The 16,652-nt window shown below is 48.0% G+C and overlaps 1 protein-coding gene across 1 annotated transcript in view; it reads right to left on the minus strand.

Annotated features, from left to right (window-relative positions):
- Positions 1 to 4,026: 4,026 nt before the first annotated feature.
- LOC137423751 (monocarboxylate transporter 12-B-like) overlaps positions 4,027 to 16,652 on the minus strand; it is a 180,399-nt gene continuing 167,773 nt past the window's right edge. Inside the window, exons 6-7 of the mRNA XM_068111226.2 lie at positions 4,228 to 4,428; positions 4,027 to 4,142 (exon numbers count right to left, since the gene is read on the minus strand). Coding sequence (XP_067967327.2) covers positions 4,256 to 4,428 — 173 coding nt within the window. The 3' untranslated portion in view covers positions 4,027 to 4,142; positions 4,228 to 4,255. The remainder of the gene's footprint in view (positions 4,143 to 4,227; positions 4,429 to 16,652) is intronic.

The following is a 16,652-nucleotide window of genomic DNA, read 5'->3' on the forward strand; positions in this document are numbered from 1 at the left end:
GAGGAAGAAAGGGGAGGGGAGCTAAGAATGGGAAAAGCAGAGTGCAAGACCAAAAGGGAAGTGGTAGAAGACATAGAGACCACCAACCTGTCTGCAAGGTGAAAGTAATCGGCCCATAGACTCAGCTTCATCACAGGAGATTCCAATGATCTTGAGGCCCTGGTTTCCACGGCGTCAAGCTGAGTAAAATGTGAGGCAGGGGAGCCAGGCCAGAGGGGAGAGCAGTAGTCCACCAAGCTGTGGATGAAGGCCTTGTAGGCAGATAGGAGGTCAGGTGTGGCAAGGAAGGACTTTAAAAAAACTAAGAACAGCAGTATTTTTTTTTAAGTATAAATTACAACAACAAAAATATATAATTGATAAGAATCTGGAAGGAAAGAAACTCTCTCCATCAATCCTGGGATCTCTTTATTACATTTCAATAGTACATCAAAAATAAATAATAATTTAAGCAAAACAATAGAAAAATTACCCAAAAATACACATGGTAACATCCTCCCTGAGTAACTAAAGCTGTGTTCACACACCTAAATCAATAATCCATAGTAACTAATCCATACAAATTACCAATATTTTTTTTACCTGTCGTGAATTTTATATAGGCGGTCACATGACAGGACTCAATATGGGCCAAGCAGCAGCCAAACAAGTTAGCATGACAGGAAGTTGTGGTTATAGATCACGTTCCCCCGAGGGTGTTATGTTCCAATTCCCCCGAGGGTGTTATGCTCCAATTCCCCCAAATGTGTTATGTTCCAATTCCCCCGAGGGTGTTACATTTCCATTTCTCCCAAAGGTGTTGTTTTCCAATTCCCCCGAGGGTGTTACATTCCCATTCCCCCAAATGTGTTAGATTCCACAACAATCAAGAGTATATAGTCCAGTCAATCTATGACCGAAAATATGCGAACCTCAAACAAATTGCAAAAGAATGTATTTTAGTTGTTTCAATATAAGAACTGTTTCCTACATGACATATAAAAAGTCTAGAAACATTCAGCTTGGGGAACATTTTCAAAATTAGGTTTTCCTTGACCCACCCTGTATGTGGTTTTTAACCGCCTTGATATGAAACAGTCCGATTGTTATCGAATTTGATTATACATCACTGTGTTATCAGATTATCATTTCATCTATTAAACAGCCTAATCTCATTTCAAATAAACTTCTTCATAATGTGGACTACCTTTTTCACTTTCCTTTGCCTTAGGAATGTCTATGTTTCCCCGTGAAGGTCGGCTTGAAGGTCAACAGAAGGTGCATTTGAACAACTGATGCCACGACAGTCTCCACATCCAACTGAACACTGCAAACCATATTTCTTGCAGTTGCAGCGTCGACTGTCACAATCTGTTTTACAGTTACATCTTATGATCTTCAGTAGTTTCTCTGGTGCTGGAGGCAAGTGGGTACGGATAGGCTGAAGTCTGTCACCGGCTGTAATCCATCCGCAGTCCTCTGGAATCAAATCCCCATCTTGCCCTATCCACTGCTGAACTTGCAAGTAAACACGCTGACTGTGGTGTCTGGCTGCTGCTGACGTTGGCGGTAAGACATGAACATGGACAAATGAGGTATTAGTCATGACTTTGCTGCAAAATTTCCTGCACCTCAATAGATCCAAGCCTTCCCCAGGATTACCATTATACAGACAGGTAAGTGCTTTCTCCCCAGCCACAACGACTTCCTCCTTTGATGCCTTTCTGGAAAATACTTCAGCTTGGTGCTTGAAATGAGCGTCACTTTTAAGTTTTCTCAATGCAGCTCCCTTTCCAATTCCATATAAACGAGATGTTGTATCACATCCTGTTATGCTATGAACAAATGGGAGCAAACAACATATTTCAGGGCCAAGTCTTTGCTTGATGCATCTGATGTTCCACACACGCGTTTTCTTACCAGCTGTTTGTTTGGCCTCTGACTTGAAGTAGATATCTCTTGAGCAGATGTCTGCATAGTAGCATAGAAGCACAAGAAGATCGGTGTCTTCTCCAACTAATACTGTCACGTTTGCAGATGCTGATGACACTGTAGTCTGGACAATCAGCAGGTCAGCATCCCCAGTAGCATGTAACGTCTTGATTCCCTTTTCTTCCATCTTCTTGCTGAGCAGATTGATGAAACGTTGTTTGTTTGCAGAGTTGGTCAAAAACTGCTGCTTCTTGGATTTGAGATGCATATCCTCTGTGAATCTGACTTCAGGTCCGTATGTTCCACCAGTGCGTCGCATGTGAGCATGGTCTTTTGTGGATGGGCCATTGCAATACCCATCGAAAACAACTGTGGGGTTTGAGTACTTCAAGACATACTCTACATACAATTTGCAGAGGGATGCAAAACTAGCTCCTTGGGGCCATGGTATGCGTTGCAGCAGAGAACCAACGTCAAAAACATGATGCAGATCTTCTACGTTTGGTGCTGGCATGTCATATCCGGCTAAAGTCCATATTGCATCTGCAAGTGCTGGCTTCTGTGCCTCTCTGAGGAGACCAGATGAGTCAAACAATGAAGAAGGAAAGCTACAGAGTTCATAAGTGAAGACTTCCGAGATGTCATCAAAGAGGCCGTTAGCTGCTGTATTTAAACGTTGAAACAGGAGCTGAGGGTCAACCTGTACTGATTCTCCATCTGTCTTCACTGCTGTCTTGGCTCCAAGGGTTACAGCTTGGTTTGCCTTCTTAAAGGTGTAGCTCTGTACACTCTGAGAAACCATTGATTTGAGGACACGAAGGCCAACTTCTTTTGCTCTGTCAACATTTACACTTGCATCTGCTGTCACACCAGTTGCTATGTTCCGAAGGGCTGGATCCTCTGCAAATGGATTTCTATCCTCAAGGAAAGACAAAATTGTCTTGGTGTCATTGTAATCTCTAGATTTTCTTGCTGGCGTGTCTTCTTTGTGCTGTTCACTTGTGTAGAATTCAGTGTCTGTAAACTGCTGCATGGCAATGTTGATGTCTGCACAAGCTGGTCTGGAGAGTAACCACTGTGCTCTCTGACATTCTGACATTCCGTGTCCTCTAGTCAATCCACCTGTTGTTTTAATGCTTCTCATTAAAACCTGCTCTATTACAAGATCTGTAGATAAGCCATCCCAAAAACGATCACTTCTCCTGAGTACATGGTGTCCAGATTCAAAGCAGGTGTACACTTCAGGGTGATCTGCTTCTAGATTTTGCATATTTTGCAAGTACATGTAAGCTGATTTCACGTAGAAATTGTGTCCAGCAGCAGCAAAATACGGCAACATGTCTTGTACAGACTGAAGATGAAGATGCCAGTTCCCTGCACGTTCTGCTTTTATAAACTTGCGGAGTATGTCTATCATATCCATGTACTGAAGCCAAAGAGATGGCGTCCGACGATGAATGAGTCTACTTTTTCACACACAAGCTTTTCATTCATTTTGTCAACAACATTCTCCATACAGACTGACTCCGCAGTAACGTCTCCTTTCAGTAGATATTCATAGAGTTCAATACATTCTGACAAGACATTGTTGCTGGTTATCCTGGTAGGACCTTGAGCTGCTTCATCTTCAGAGACTATGACTTGAGGAATATCTGCAATATCTGGTTCCCTAGGTGTAACATCAGAAACATCATGTTCATTTGAATCTCTGATGTCATTGGACATGTCGTCATGTTGATGCTCTTCAAACAAGGGTACTCTGAATGCCTTTGAAATCAGCATAGCATTAAGGGCCTTGTCAACCAAAAAGTGTCCCCTGACAGCCCTTGATACAGACTTGTATTAGCAAAGCTTGAACACCAAATTTCCTTAGATTTCAAACTATTTTGTATCTGACCTCTGCCGAAAAGTCGCACGCAAAATCCGTCAAATTTATTTCGCTTTTAAAACTGTTTCCGCACTCTAGACTTTTCTAGACTTTTGATATATCATTAAGGCAATATTACTAAGCATGTTTATCAAAAAAGTATTTCTTTTGCAATTTGTTTGAGGTCAAATTACAGATTGACTGGACTAATAGTCAATAAAAATGATCGATTGATTTCGATGGTTTTGATATAACACAGGCATGATGGGCCGAATAGCCTCCTCCTGTGTCCAAGTTCCTTGTGTACCCTCATAATCCACCAATTGATCATCGCTTGGTTGGAGCAAATTGATGAGTCAGAGCACTGCAGTGAACAGTCACACAATGATCAGAGTTCATGAAGGTATCGTGCAGATCAGTACTCTACACCCAGTATCAATAATATTCACCAATAATCATCAAGAGGTAACTTTCTCTTCAAGAGGTAACCAGCATAGCAACAGGCAGGCAACTTTCTTGCTTGTTCTTTCGAGACTTCAAGCAGTTGGTCCACAGGAAAGTGGCCTCCAAAATAACCATTCCTAAGAGCTTTATCAGGCCGCTAAGGACGAAGGGCAATGTGTATCCTGAAGTGAGATCAACGAGCCAGCCTGCAGAATGTGGAAAAAGTGGGATAAAATGCGGGTTTCACACAGAGAAGCTTGTTTACATATCAACAATGTCAGTGACCTGCAGTAAAACAAAACCAATTAAATCCATTCGTATGCAGCACAAGGCTGAGGGGTAGCAGAAATTTGGAATTTGTTTAGGTTGCCGGCGATAGTACGCCGACTCTTGGTGAAGGACACCATGGGAGCTTTAACATCCACCAACGAATGCTTACAGACGGACACCAATTTAATGTCCATCTGAGTCAAACACATTGATGAATCTCCCTGCCTGTGAAAGACCAGAATGGCAGTTTATAGCTGGTTCAGGCTAGACAGTTTATAGCTGGTTCAGGCTAGACGTTTTATAGCTGGTTCAGGCTAGACAGTTTATAGCTGGTTCAGGCTAGACAGTTTATAGCTGGTTCAGGCTAGACAGTTTATAGCTGGTTCAGGCTAGACAGTTTATAGCTGGTTCAGGCTAGACAGTTTATAGCTGGTTCAGGCTAGACAGTTTATAGCTGGTTCAGGCTAGACAGTTTATAGCTGGTTCAGGCTAGACAGTTTATAGCTGGTTCAGGCTAGACAGTTTATAGCTGGTTCAGGCTAGACAGTTTATAGCTGGTTCAGGCAAAACAGTTTATAGCTGGTTCAGGCTATACAGTTTATAGCTGGTTCAGGCTAGACAGCTTAGAGGCGAGTGTGCGTACCTCTAGGGCCTAGGCCATCCGGTCAGCCCTTTAAAAAACTTTTTTTTCCTTTTTTTTTTGATTGATTGATTTGATTGATTCATCTGTTTGCAAAGAAAGAGATAGCAAATGCGCAGGAGGCATGAAGGAAAATGTTCGGAGAACGCTTGGATTCGGAAGAGGGTCAGAGAGCGGTATTCAGGATTGCAAAGCAGATAGTGAAAGAGAGGTGTGATGTGATGGGGGTGAGTTGCTTGAAGGATGAAGTGGGACAAATCGTTGTGGACCCAGATGGAATTAAAGGAAGATGGAAAAGATATATGGAAATGCTGTTGAATACAGAGAATGTATGGGATGGCAACATAGAGAGTAACCCAGTTTTAGGACCCGCAGAGAAGATAACTGAGAAGGAAGTTGAGGAAGCGATAAAAGCAATGAAGAGTAGAAAAGCAGGAGGGCCGACGGGAGTTGTGGGAGATATGTTGAAGGCAGCGGGAAGTTGGGGTGTGAAGAGAATGACAGAGATCTGCAATCTGGTGGTGAAAGAAGGCCGCATACCAGTGGATTGGGAACTGAGTACCCTTGTCCCTCTATACAAGGGGAAAGGTGACCCTCTGGATTGTGGCTCATATCGAGCCATAAAGTTATTGGAGCATGGAATGACGGTATCGGAAAGGGTGTTGGAGAGGAGGATAAGGAAGCAGGTGAAGATCGATGAAATGCAGTTTGGATTTATGCAAGGAAGAGGAATGACAGACGTGCTTTTTATTGTGAGGCAGTTGCAAGAGAAGTACATGGAGAAGACGAAGAAGTTGTTTCTTGGGTTTGTTGATCTGGAGAAAGCATTCGATAGGGTTCCACGCGAAGTAGTGACATGGGCATTGAGGAAGAAAGGAGTGGAGGAATGGTTGATCAGAGTAGTGATGCCAATGTACGAAAGAGCGTGCACAGCTGTAAGGAAGAAGGACTGGAACAGTGGTGAGTTTGAGGTGAAGGTGGGAGTGCATCAGGGGTCAGTACTAAGTCCACTACTATTTGAAGCTGTGATGGAGGTGCTGGCTCGGAACGTAAAGGAGGGTTTGTTGTGGGAGTTGTTGTATGCAGATGATCTGGTGTTGATTGCGGAAAGTATGGATAGGCTGAAGGAGAAGATGAACAAGTGGAAGGAATGTATGGAGACAAAAGGTCTGAAGGTGAATATCGGAAAAACAAATGTGATGGCAAGTGGTAAAGCATGTGGTGAGGTGGAAAGTACTGGGAAGTGGCCGTGCGCTGTGTGCAGGAAGGGTGTCGGAGGGAACTCCATTCAATGTACAATGTGCGCTGAGTGGGTTCATCAAAACTGTAGTGGTTTGAGAGGGTCATTAACCAGTGTGGCAGCTGCATTCAAGTGTAAGGTGTGCACAGAGGGAGCTGCAGATGGAGGAAATGTTGAGTTGGATCTTGGACACGGCGTGAAGCTGGAAGGTGTGAAAACATTTTGCTACCTAGGAGACGTGCTGAATGGAGAAGGTGGATCAGACTCGGCAACGGTTGCTGGAGTGAGATGTGCATGGAAGAAGTTTTGGGAACTGAGTGGCGTGCTGTCGAGGAGGGGAGTGTCGATGTAGCTGAAGGGAAAGGTGCATGCTGCATGTGTGAGAAGTGTTATGATTTATGGGAGCGAGACATCGGGTAATGAACGTAGACCAGCAACAAATGCTGGAAACAGTGGAAATGCAAATGGTTCGGTGGATGTGCGGAGTATCGTTGAAGGAGAGGAAGACAAATGATGAATTGCAAAAGATGATGGAAATAGAGCCTGTGATTGATGCTGTGAAGAGAAACATGTTCAGATGGTTTGGTCATGTGTTGAGGAAGGATGAAAGTGACTGGTTGAGAAGAGTGATGGAAATGAATGTAGAGGGAAGTAAAGGATGGGAAGACCAAGAAAGACTTGGCTAAAGGTGGTGGAAGAAGAAATGCGGGCAAGGGGGTTAACAAGGGGAGATGCAGAAAATAGGCCAAATGGAGAAGATTGTCATGGGGCCCGCAAGGCTAACCCCCGCTCCAGCAGGGAAAATGGCCTTAAAATGCCTGTTGTTGTTTATGTTGCTGTGATTCATCTGTTTGCTGATTGGCATCATAAACAAAAGCACACACACACCCCTAACTTCCGAAAAAAACAGACAACATAAAGATTGACTTGGATACAACAATACAGGAGCTTTTAATATATATTGTTGCGGATATGGGACTTGGCCTCAATATCCGCTTGTAAATACTCCCCTATTTCCCCAATACTCCCCAACTATCCCCAATCCCCCATTCCCTAGTCCCATTGCCTGTAAATAACACTCTGTAGAACCGACCCTCCCCTTTTTCCCCCATTAAATGTCGTGCCCAGGTTCACCGCATCTCACGTAGACAACTATAGGACATCTTGCTAGTTATTCTTAGTCTATGTCAGTTAAGGACTCGTTTCCATTAATTCTGACTCTTCGTTGCACCAGAATGTGATCGTATGGCACCAGTAGTGAGTTTAGGACCTCCCCTTACCTCCTCCCATCTTCCCCATGAAACAACAACAACAACAACTACAACTACAACTACAACAACAGAGGAGAATGGGGGCGGCGCGGCGCGGGGGAGTGTGCGTCCTCACACCGGCTCGGTTAGCCGCCATTGACCATGCGCTCCGACGGGGTTACCACGAAGGGGCTCCCTGTCAGCCCCTCATCAAGGGCGGAGCCGGTAACCCCCCCGCACGCACCCAATGAGAAGCAACGGGCCGATTCCATCTGGGGCGGAGCTAACGAGCCGAGGGCGTGTCACTCCCCGCCGGATATACGCGGCCACTTACCGGACGTGACGTCAGATGCGCCCCCAGCTTGAGAAGACAAGTCACCACCTCCGAGCACTGTGACCTTCCCGCATCTTTGGACTGGACCGGGTCGATTTTGCCCCTGAGCCAAGGTGCACCTTGAGCCATCGACTGCCCACTTTCCTTGCCATCAATCCCCGTGTGAGTCAGTTTTGTCCCGTTTATCTGTCGTCTGTCGGGGCTAGATAAGACTGTGTCTAAGTGCCTATCTTCGTATGCTGTCCCTCTTGTCGTTGTAATCTGACCTTCCGCCCTAATATAACCTCCTCCGGAGGTCTTGAGAACTGAACCCTTGGTGTCGTGTCATTTTAATCCAGCCGTTGTGTCTTTTCCATCATTGATTTAGCATAGCGCGACTTAGTCAACGTTCGAGCATAATCGGGTAAACTGTGCAGACGCGGTCATACCAAACCGCTCGGTAAACTAACATCCACAACCGCGTCTGTAACAATTGGTGTCAGGAGTGTCGGATTCGGACCTGGGACTAAATTTATTAGGCCCAAATTTTGGAACACCAATTGTACCACTAGGGTAACAATTGGTGTTGGGAGGTAGAATTCGATCCGGAGCACGTTTCCCGCGCTCGAAATTATAACGACGAAATTCGATTGTGTTTTACCAAATATAAAAACCCGAATTTTGAAAGTCGCGCTATGGCGGATCAAGACAGCTGGGTTCCGGTAGGGGAGAGTGAGGCAGGGTCGGTCCAGGACCAAATTGAGGGACGCGAGGAGAGTGAAGCAGTGAGGGTAGCAGACGCACAAAATAGCGTCGTTGCGCCCGACGTTGCGGGAGCGCAAAATGGCGCCTCGCTGGTCACCGCGCCCGCGACCGTGGCAGCGCCCCTGGTGGATTCGAACCTTTTCCTCCTGCAAATGAGGGCCCTTATGGAACAAATGGGTGAGCAATTGGGAGACCAAATTAGAGGTTTGAAAAGCAGTATGGGACAAATGGGGAACCGGATGGAGGCTCAGAATGAGCAATTGGGGGTAATGAGGGACGAAGCGAGGGGTACCGGTGAGGGGTTAGACAATAATTTTAAGGGATTAGACAAGAAATTTGGGAAGTTAGACAATAATTTTGAGGAGTTAGACAAGAAATTTGGGAAGTTAGACAATAATTTTGAGGAGTTAGACAAGAAATTTGGGAAGTTAGACAATAATTTTGAGGAGTTAGACAAGAAATTTGGGAAGTTAGACAATAATTTTGAGGGGTTAGACAACGGGATAAAAGAGGTGAGAAATGGGTTAATGGGGGTAGAAAACAGAATGGCCGCCCAAGAGAATCAAATGGAAGGGATGCAACAGGGGTTAGAGGGGTTAGAAAGCAGAATGGAAGGCAAATTGAGGGACATGAGGGACCAAGCGGAAAGGGAAGTTAAACAAATGGGGCAGCAGATAGAGGGGGTCAGAATGGGGGTAGAAACCAAACTGGATGCTCACAGGGAGGAAATGGAGCAGATGAGGGTGGCATCTGGGCAGGAGATGCAAGTGATGGGAGAGGAGATCAGAGGAGGAGTGAGTGAGGAGGTCGGAGGAGTGCGCGAGGAGGTGAGGCACTGTAAGGAGCACATGGAGAAGGAGGTGAGAAAGGGGACTGTAAAGTTACAAGGGGGCATAGAGGTCCTGACGCAGGAGGTGGAACAGCTGACGGAGGGACAAAAAGAAGTAACGGAGCAGGTTCAAAGGAACACTGCGGTATTAGGAGGATTAAAAGCGACACAGAAAGAACTAAAAGATGACTTGATAGCGACAAAGAGGCAATGTCAGATGGTACGTGAGGGACTGACAACGAGGTTGGACGAGGTGATAGAGGTAATGGAGACGAAGGACCGGCAGGTGAGGACGCACATGGAAACGGTCAAGGTAGCCTTGGAGGACGAGCTTGAGGAGACGTACCGGGGAATAAAAGAGGTGAAGCAGAAATTAGAAGAAGTGGAAGAAGGGGTGAGCGAAATTAAGAAGCGACGGAGAGAGGATAAGAAAGAGATAAAAGAGGAAATAAAAGAATTGGTCCAAAGTCTGTGTTTGGATCGTGATGATGTGCTCATTAACCGGATGAGGGATTCGCAGGTGATGGAGGAGAAGCGAAGAGGAAGAGGACCCGGTGTAAGTGGTGACCAATATGGTCGGGCGTATGATGCGCCAGGTGATTTAAGAAGCTTGGGGGTCGAGATGGACCCGGGTGTTCGTGAGAGGCCGTTGGTGAAGTGTGCGACAGGTCTGGTGTGCGAAAAAGGAGGTGTGCAAGAAAGTCCGACTCTGGGGTGTGTGAGGAAAAAGTGCGTGCCAAGGAGTGAGGGTGCTGGCGAGAATGAGTCGGTCGTAGCGCGTGTGCGAGGGGGCACATGGAAGCGCGGTGTGGTGAGTGTTACAGAGGGTGTGACGGGAGAGTGTGCGCGAGAAAGGTGTGTGACGGACAGGTGCATTGGGAAAGAGTGCGCTGTCAAAGGCAAGGAAGAATGCATGCCTGTGGTGAGTGTTACAGAGGGTGTGACGGGGGAGTGTGCGCGAGAAAGGTGTGTGACGGACAGGTGCATGAGGAAAGAGTGCGCTGTCAGAAGTAAGGAAGAGTGTCCACCTGTGGTGAGTGTTACAGAGGGTGTAACGGGAGAGTGTGCACGAGAAAGGTGTGTGACGGACAGGTGCATGGGGAAAGAGTGTGCTGTCAAGAGTAAGGGTGAGTGCGTTGTCAAGAGTGGTGGTGAGAGTAGTGAGAGTGACAAGGAGCGTGAGTTGGTTGTGACAGGTGAGCGAGGATGCACACCTGGAATGGTAGAGCGTGAGTGGGAATGCACGCTGGAGTTGGTGGTGAGGCACGTGGTTGGGTGTGCGAATGAGGGCACACCTGTGATTGTCACAGAGGAGGTGACTGAGGAGGGGGCGCGAAGAGGTGTGTTGGTGAGGTGTGCGACCAACGAATGTGTGCCAAAGTGTTCGGTGGTCAGGTGTGTGACCAAGGCTGTGAGTGGAATGGGTGTACCTGGGTGTGTAAGGAAAGGTACGAGGAGCATGGAAACGGCTGGATGTGTGAGCAAGGAACGGGCTGCGGGGTGTAAGCGTCCAGGTGAGGCATCGAAGGTAACCGGGTTAGAGGTTAGGTCGACTTTTAGCCGAATCGGGCCCTCGGTGCGTGCCGGGCCTCGCTTGGAACGGCCGCGTCCGTGCTCCACTAGGCGGAGCGGGCAGCCCGATAGAAAGGGTCGTCATGGCGACCACTTTTTGTTGAGGCAGTCCGGCAGGTCGAGATCGGGACATTGGATGGCTCCACGCCGAGATGGTGCGTGGGATCTCGGCCCGGGTAAGCCCCCGTCCCTGCACCGAGTGCCGGACGCATCCAGCCGCTGGCACAAAACAACCAGCATCCATTGCTTGGCTTTACGAAGCCGGGCTTTGGACGGGAATTGGCGCACCGAGAGGCATTAGTGAGTAGACTGGGTGATGAGGTTAGTGTTTTGGACCCAAAATTAGAGAAAAACAAAATTTGATGATTGGCAAGGGATTGGCAGTAGTGATTGGCAGATGATGGGTAGTGATTGGCCAAATTTTTAATTTGTTGAAATTTGATGTGCAAAATTGGTAGTGAGCGATGGGCCCGGTGGGTAAGGGTGGCATCCCTGCCACCCTGCCCATGGTGGGGCAAATGCGCTATAGCTTATGGGGTGTATGGCAGTGAAAACTAGCCCGGGTGGGTTAGGTTATATTGTGTGTAGGGATCTAGCGAAGATGACCTTAGGTAACGTTAAGTTTAGTTAGTGACTGATACCTGTAGTGGGGACGCAGGTAGATTAGTATGGATGATAATGACGAGGGAGCGCAATAGTTTAAAGGGACGACTGGGAAGCGCAAGTTTCAGAAGGGAGTAGTTAGCTGAGATGATGCCGTGTGTGTGAGAATTGAACAGGTGTGATTGCACAGGTGTGCAACTGGACAGGTGTGTGGAGCAGTGTGTGAGTAGTGAGTGTGTGGATCAGCGCGAATGCGCTTGGGGAGAGAAGGGTGCAGGCGGCACCAAGGTGTGAGAGCACAGGTGTGCAGGTACAGGTGTGTGGAGAGAGTTGGAGTAAGTGGTACGGAGTGGTGTGCATGGTGCGAAGGTGTGGATGGGGGAAGAGTGGACCCCTTTCACGAGTACCCGGGGTGGGTAGTGTAAGTGTTAGGTAGAGGGTACAGGTAAATTGTGGTTGGATATTGGCATCTGTGGTGCGGTTGCAGAATGGTGTTGTGAATGGGTGCATTAGTGTTGTGGAAATGGCTGGGCGTGTAGCCTGTTAGTGTGTGTAGTTGGTTGGGCACTCCACCACTGTGAGGATGTCGGCCAGGTGAGGCCGCAGGTGGGCTCTGGGAGCCGGTAGTTGTGAGTGGGTGCCTGAGGATCCCGGGTGTGGATCGGGCAGCCCAGTGCCAGAGAGGGCACCGAGTGGGGAGAGCGCCAGAGGGCCTTCCCCAGGTAGTTAGGTTAGGGTAAGGAGCAGGTAAGCTCGGAGGCAACTGCAGTGGTGGAGGTGTGCAGGTGGGTAGACCTGTTGGGAGAGCTACACGCCACAGCCCAGAAATTGTGCGAGGGCACCGGGAGATGAATCGGGGGAGTGAGACCCCAAATTGAAAAGCACCACAGTTTGATCAATGGGCATTGGTTTTTAGAACCCATAGTGTAAGAGGGCCAATGGTTTGGCCGGAGAAAGACCCCGGGTAGTGTAAAGTTGTTAAAGTCATTTAGGAAATAGTTAGGATTGATGAACCTGTCGCACCATACGCAGCCACTTACCTGTGGTGATGATGATGACTCCACACCTGTGTTTTCTTTGTTTTGGTGCAGGAAATGAGAATTGCTGTGAGGATTTGTGAGATGCATCACGACGTGGATGAGACATTGGGGTGATTCCATCTCTCCCTCCTTAGGAGGGACTGATGATGAATTGGTAATGGCAAATTTTGATGTTCAGTTGGAGATGGCAAATTTTGATGAGAGTTGAAAATGGCAAATTTGATTGGTTAGGAGGGAGAGAAGACGAATTTGGTTTATGGGAGGAACGGGGAAGACAGTAGGGATGTTTGTTGATTTGTAAAGTAGATGTTTATGGGTAGTGTTGTGTTGTGTGGATACAGTAAGGGGTAAGGGAGGGGCCATGTAGGTTACCTGGTGGGGGGGGGGGGGCGTACGATAGGAACGTACCTGTCTCACCTGGTTCCCATGTGCCCCCAGTGTGCATCATCTTACATTGCGTGCACTTTTGCGCCCTTACCACCTTACTCACTTGTCTTCTTCTTTTGTCTCCCACCTCCGAGGATCTGGCTTTGGGGTAGAGAGAGAGGAGAGAGAGGTGCTGGCTACGCAGTTGTGGGCCTGCACTTTCGCTGCTTGCTGCCTGGATCGATACACCATATGGACCGCAATGTTGGTGGCCACCCACAATGGACCGCAGTTCTTTTGCGGCCAAGCACCACCCGTGAATGGACCTATGGGTCAACGTGGCACCTATGCCATACAAGGTGAACCACTTTTAGTTGACACCACTGAAGGCCACAATACAGAAATGGACGCGGTTGGCGCCTTTCTTTATTTTTGAAAGAAGCCATAAGGCCAAGTGCACCACACGAAGAGCAAGAGACACCTACAGGGTTAGGGGTTGTTGAATTTATTTTTATTCATTGAACAATGGTGACTGCACCGATTGGTGCTGGGGTGGTGCTTTTGGTGCTTGGATGGGGTGCTCTGCACATTATTAAAGGCCGTAAGGCCACAGAGCACTCGTGGGTTGGTGCATCGATGCTGGCATGCGTGCTCTCTCTATGCATAACATCTGCATGTGTTCCTCCAAAAACAGGTCCTGGATCGTAGTGTAAATATCAGCGTAGTCTTGTAAATAATGCTCCCTACCGGCTGTATGTTTAGTTTGCGAATTCTTTCCGCAATTCGGTTATCCTGTGGGTGTGTTTCTGTGAGGAGAAGGGTGCAACGTCGCAGGGGGGCATATTTACTCGTTTGTGAATATCTGTAAAACTGTCGCACTCAGGGTAGAGTTAATAGTAGAGGGAACTACATCTGAGTGCCACACTAAAATAGGTAAAAATTTATCGGGTCGGGACGCCCCGAGGGTAGAGAAGGGTGCAATGTTGCGGATATGGGACTTGGCCTCAATATCCGCTTGTAAATACTCCCCTATTTCCCCAATACTCCCCAACTATCCCCAATCCCCCATTCCCTAGTCCCATTGCCTGTAAATAACACTCTGTAGAACCGACCTTCCCCTTTTTCCCCCATTAAATGTCGTGCCCAGGTTCACCGCATCTCACGTAGACAACTATAGGACATCGTGCTAGTTATTCTTAGTCTATGTCAGTTAAGGACTCGTTTCCATTAATTCTGACTCTTCGTTGCACCAGAATGTGATCGTATGGCACCAGTAGTGAGTTTAGGACCTCCCCTTACCTCCTCCCATCTTCCCCATGAAACAACAACAACAACAACTACAACTACAACTACAACAACAGAGGAGAATGGGGGCGGCGCGGCGCGGGGGAGTGTGCGTCCTCACACCGGCTCGGTTAGCCGCCATTGACCATGCGCTCCGACGGGGTTACCACGAAGGGGCTCCCTGTCAGCCCCTCGTCAAGGGCGGAGCCGGTAACCCCCCCGCACGCACCCAATGAGAAGCAACGGGCCGATTCCATCTGGGGCGGAGCTAACGAGCCGAGGGCGTGTCACTCCCCGCCGGATATACGTGGCCACTTACCGGACGTGACGTCAGATGCGCCCCCAGCTTGAGAAGACAAGTCACCACCTCCGAGCGCTGTGACCTTCCCGCATCTTTGGACTGGACCGGGTCGATTTTGCCCCTGAGCCAAGGTGCACCTTGAGCCATCGACTGCCCGCTTTCCTTGCCATCAATCCCCGTGTGAGTCAGTTTTGTCCCGTTTATCTGTCGTCTGTCGGGGCTAGATAAGACTGTGTCTAAGTGCCTATCTTCCTATGCTGTCCCTCTTGTCGTTGTAATCTGACCTTCCGCCCTAATATAACCTCCTCCGGAGGTCTTGAGAACTGAACCCTTGGTGTCGTGTCATTTTAATCCAGCCGTTGTGTCTTTTCCATCATTGATTTAGCATAGCGCGACTTAGTCAACGTTCGAGCATAATCGGGTAAACTGTGCAGACGCGGTCATACCAAACCGCTCGGTAAACTAACATCCACAACCGCGTCTGTAACAATATATATATATATATTTTTTTATACCAGATCGAGGCTCCTGAAAGAGCGAAGATTAATCACACAAAAAGTCAAACCGACACGTAAAACATATAATAATGGGAGTGGTAGACAAGATGGGGAGAGAGGGGGAAGGAAAAAACACAACCTTTGAGAGCAGGGACATCGAGAGACCTGTGGGAGGGAGAGGGCTTGGGGGGAGGTGGGAGAGGTATAATACACATGGACACTGCAAGGACTTCCAGGAAAGAAGTTGGAATTTCAAAAAAGTGGATCTGGGGTGAATTAGCAGGGGTAGAAAAGATCAAGGTTTTGGATGGGGGAAGATAAGAGATGGTGGTGAACAGCTATTTTAAAGACCTAGAGGGAGGAGTGGGATTGAAAGGAGTGGGGGAGTTTGTTAAAGAGGCGGGAGAAAAGGGGAATGAAAGAGTGAAGGTGAGCAGAGAGCCTTGATTTTGGCAGTTTAACCATAACAGGGTTGCTGGCAGATCTTGTGCGACCTGTAGGAATATTTGGGGGACAAAGCACAGAGAGAGCTGGGGGAGCAAGGCCGGAGAGGAGGAGTCGGTAGAAGACAGAAAGACCACCAACCTGCCTGCGGTGAGTGAATGAAAGGCCCTCGGAATTAGCTTAATTGCAGGAGATTCCAATGATGATTCTGAAAGCTTTGGTGTCAACAGCGTGAAGCTGAGCTAGGTGTGAGACAGGAGCACCGGCCCAGAGGGGGGAACAGTATTCCATTGAGCTGCGGATGAAAGCCTTGTATGTGGTGAGGAGCTCAGGTGTGCCAAGGAAGGACTTCGCACGACGGAGGATGCCCAGTCGGCGACTGGCTTTGGAGGCCAGCTTGGAAATGTGGTTTTCCCAGGAAAGATCATGGCAGATAGTGAGACCCAAAAGCTCGAGCGACAGAACTTTTTGGAGAGGATTGTTGAGAAAAGTAGATGGGAGAGTTGTCCAGTCAGGCTTTTCGGAGAGACATCGTAAGTGTGTGAGATTTGTCAGGATTGAAAGACATGTTCCACTTGTTGGACCAGTCTGTGATTTTGTCCATGTCTGCAGAGAGTGAGGAGGCTGCAGACTGTCGATCTGAGGGATGAGGAATGGAGCAGCAGAGAGTGGAGTCATCAGCAAAGAGATAGAGAGGATTTTCCAGAGAGTCGGGGAAATCATTGATGAAGACCAGAAAAAGCACAGGGCCCAGAACACTGCCTTGGGGAACTCCAGGCTGAACAGCAAGGGGAGATGAGAGAATTCCATTCAGGGCCACACATTGACTACTACGAGAGAGGAATTCCGCAAGCCATGCATGGAGATTTCTATGGATAGCATAGGAGGAGAGTTTGGTGAGCAGAGCAGGGTGCCAGATCGTATCGAAGGCACGTGACATGTCAAGGGAGACAGCTCTGATTTCCTGTTTGGCATTGAGGACCTCCATCCATGGTTGAGACAGCAGAAGCAGCATG

This window comes from Myxine glutinosa, chromosome 3 (genome assembly GCF_964187855.1).
Source record: "Myxine glutinosa chromosome 3, kmMyxGlut1.1, whole genome shotgun sequence".
Lineage (NCBI taxonomy): Eukaryota > Metazoa > Chordata > Myxini > Myxiniformes > Myxinidae > Myxine > Myxine glutinosa.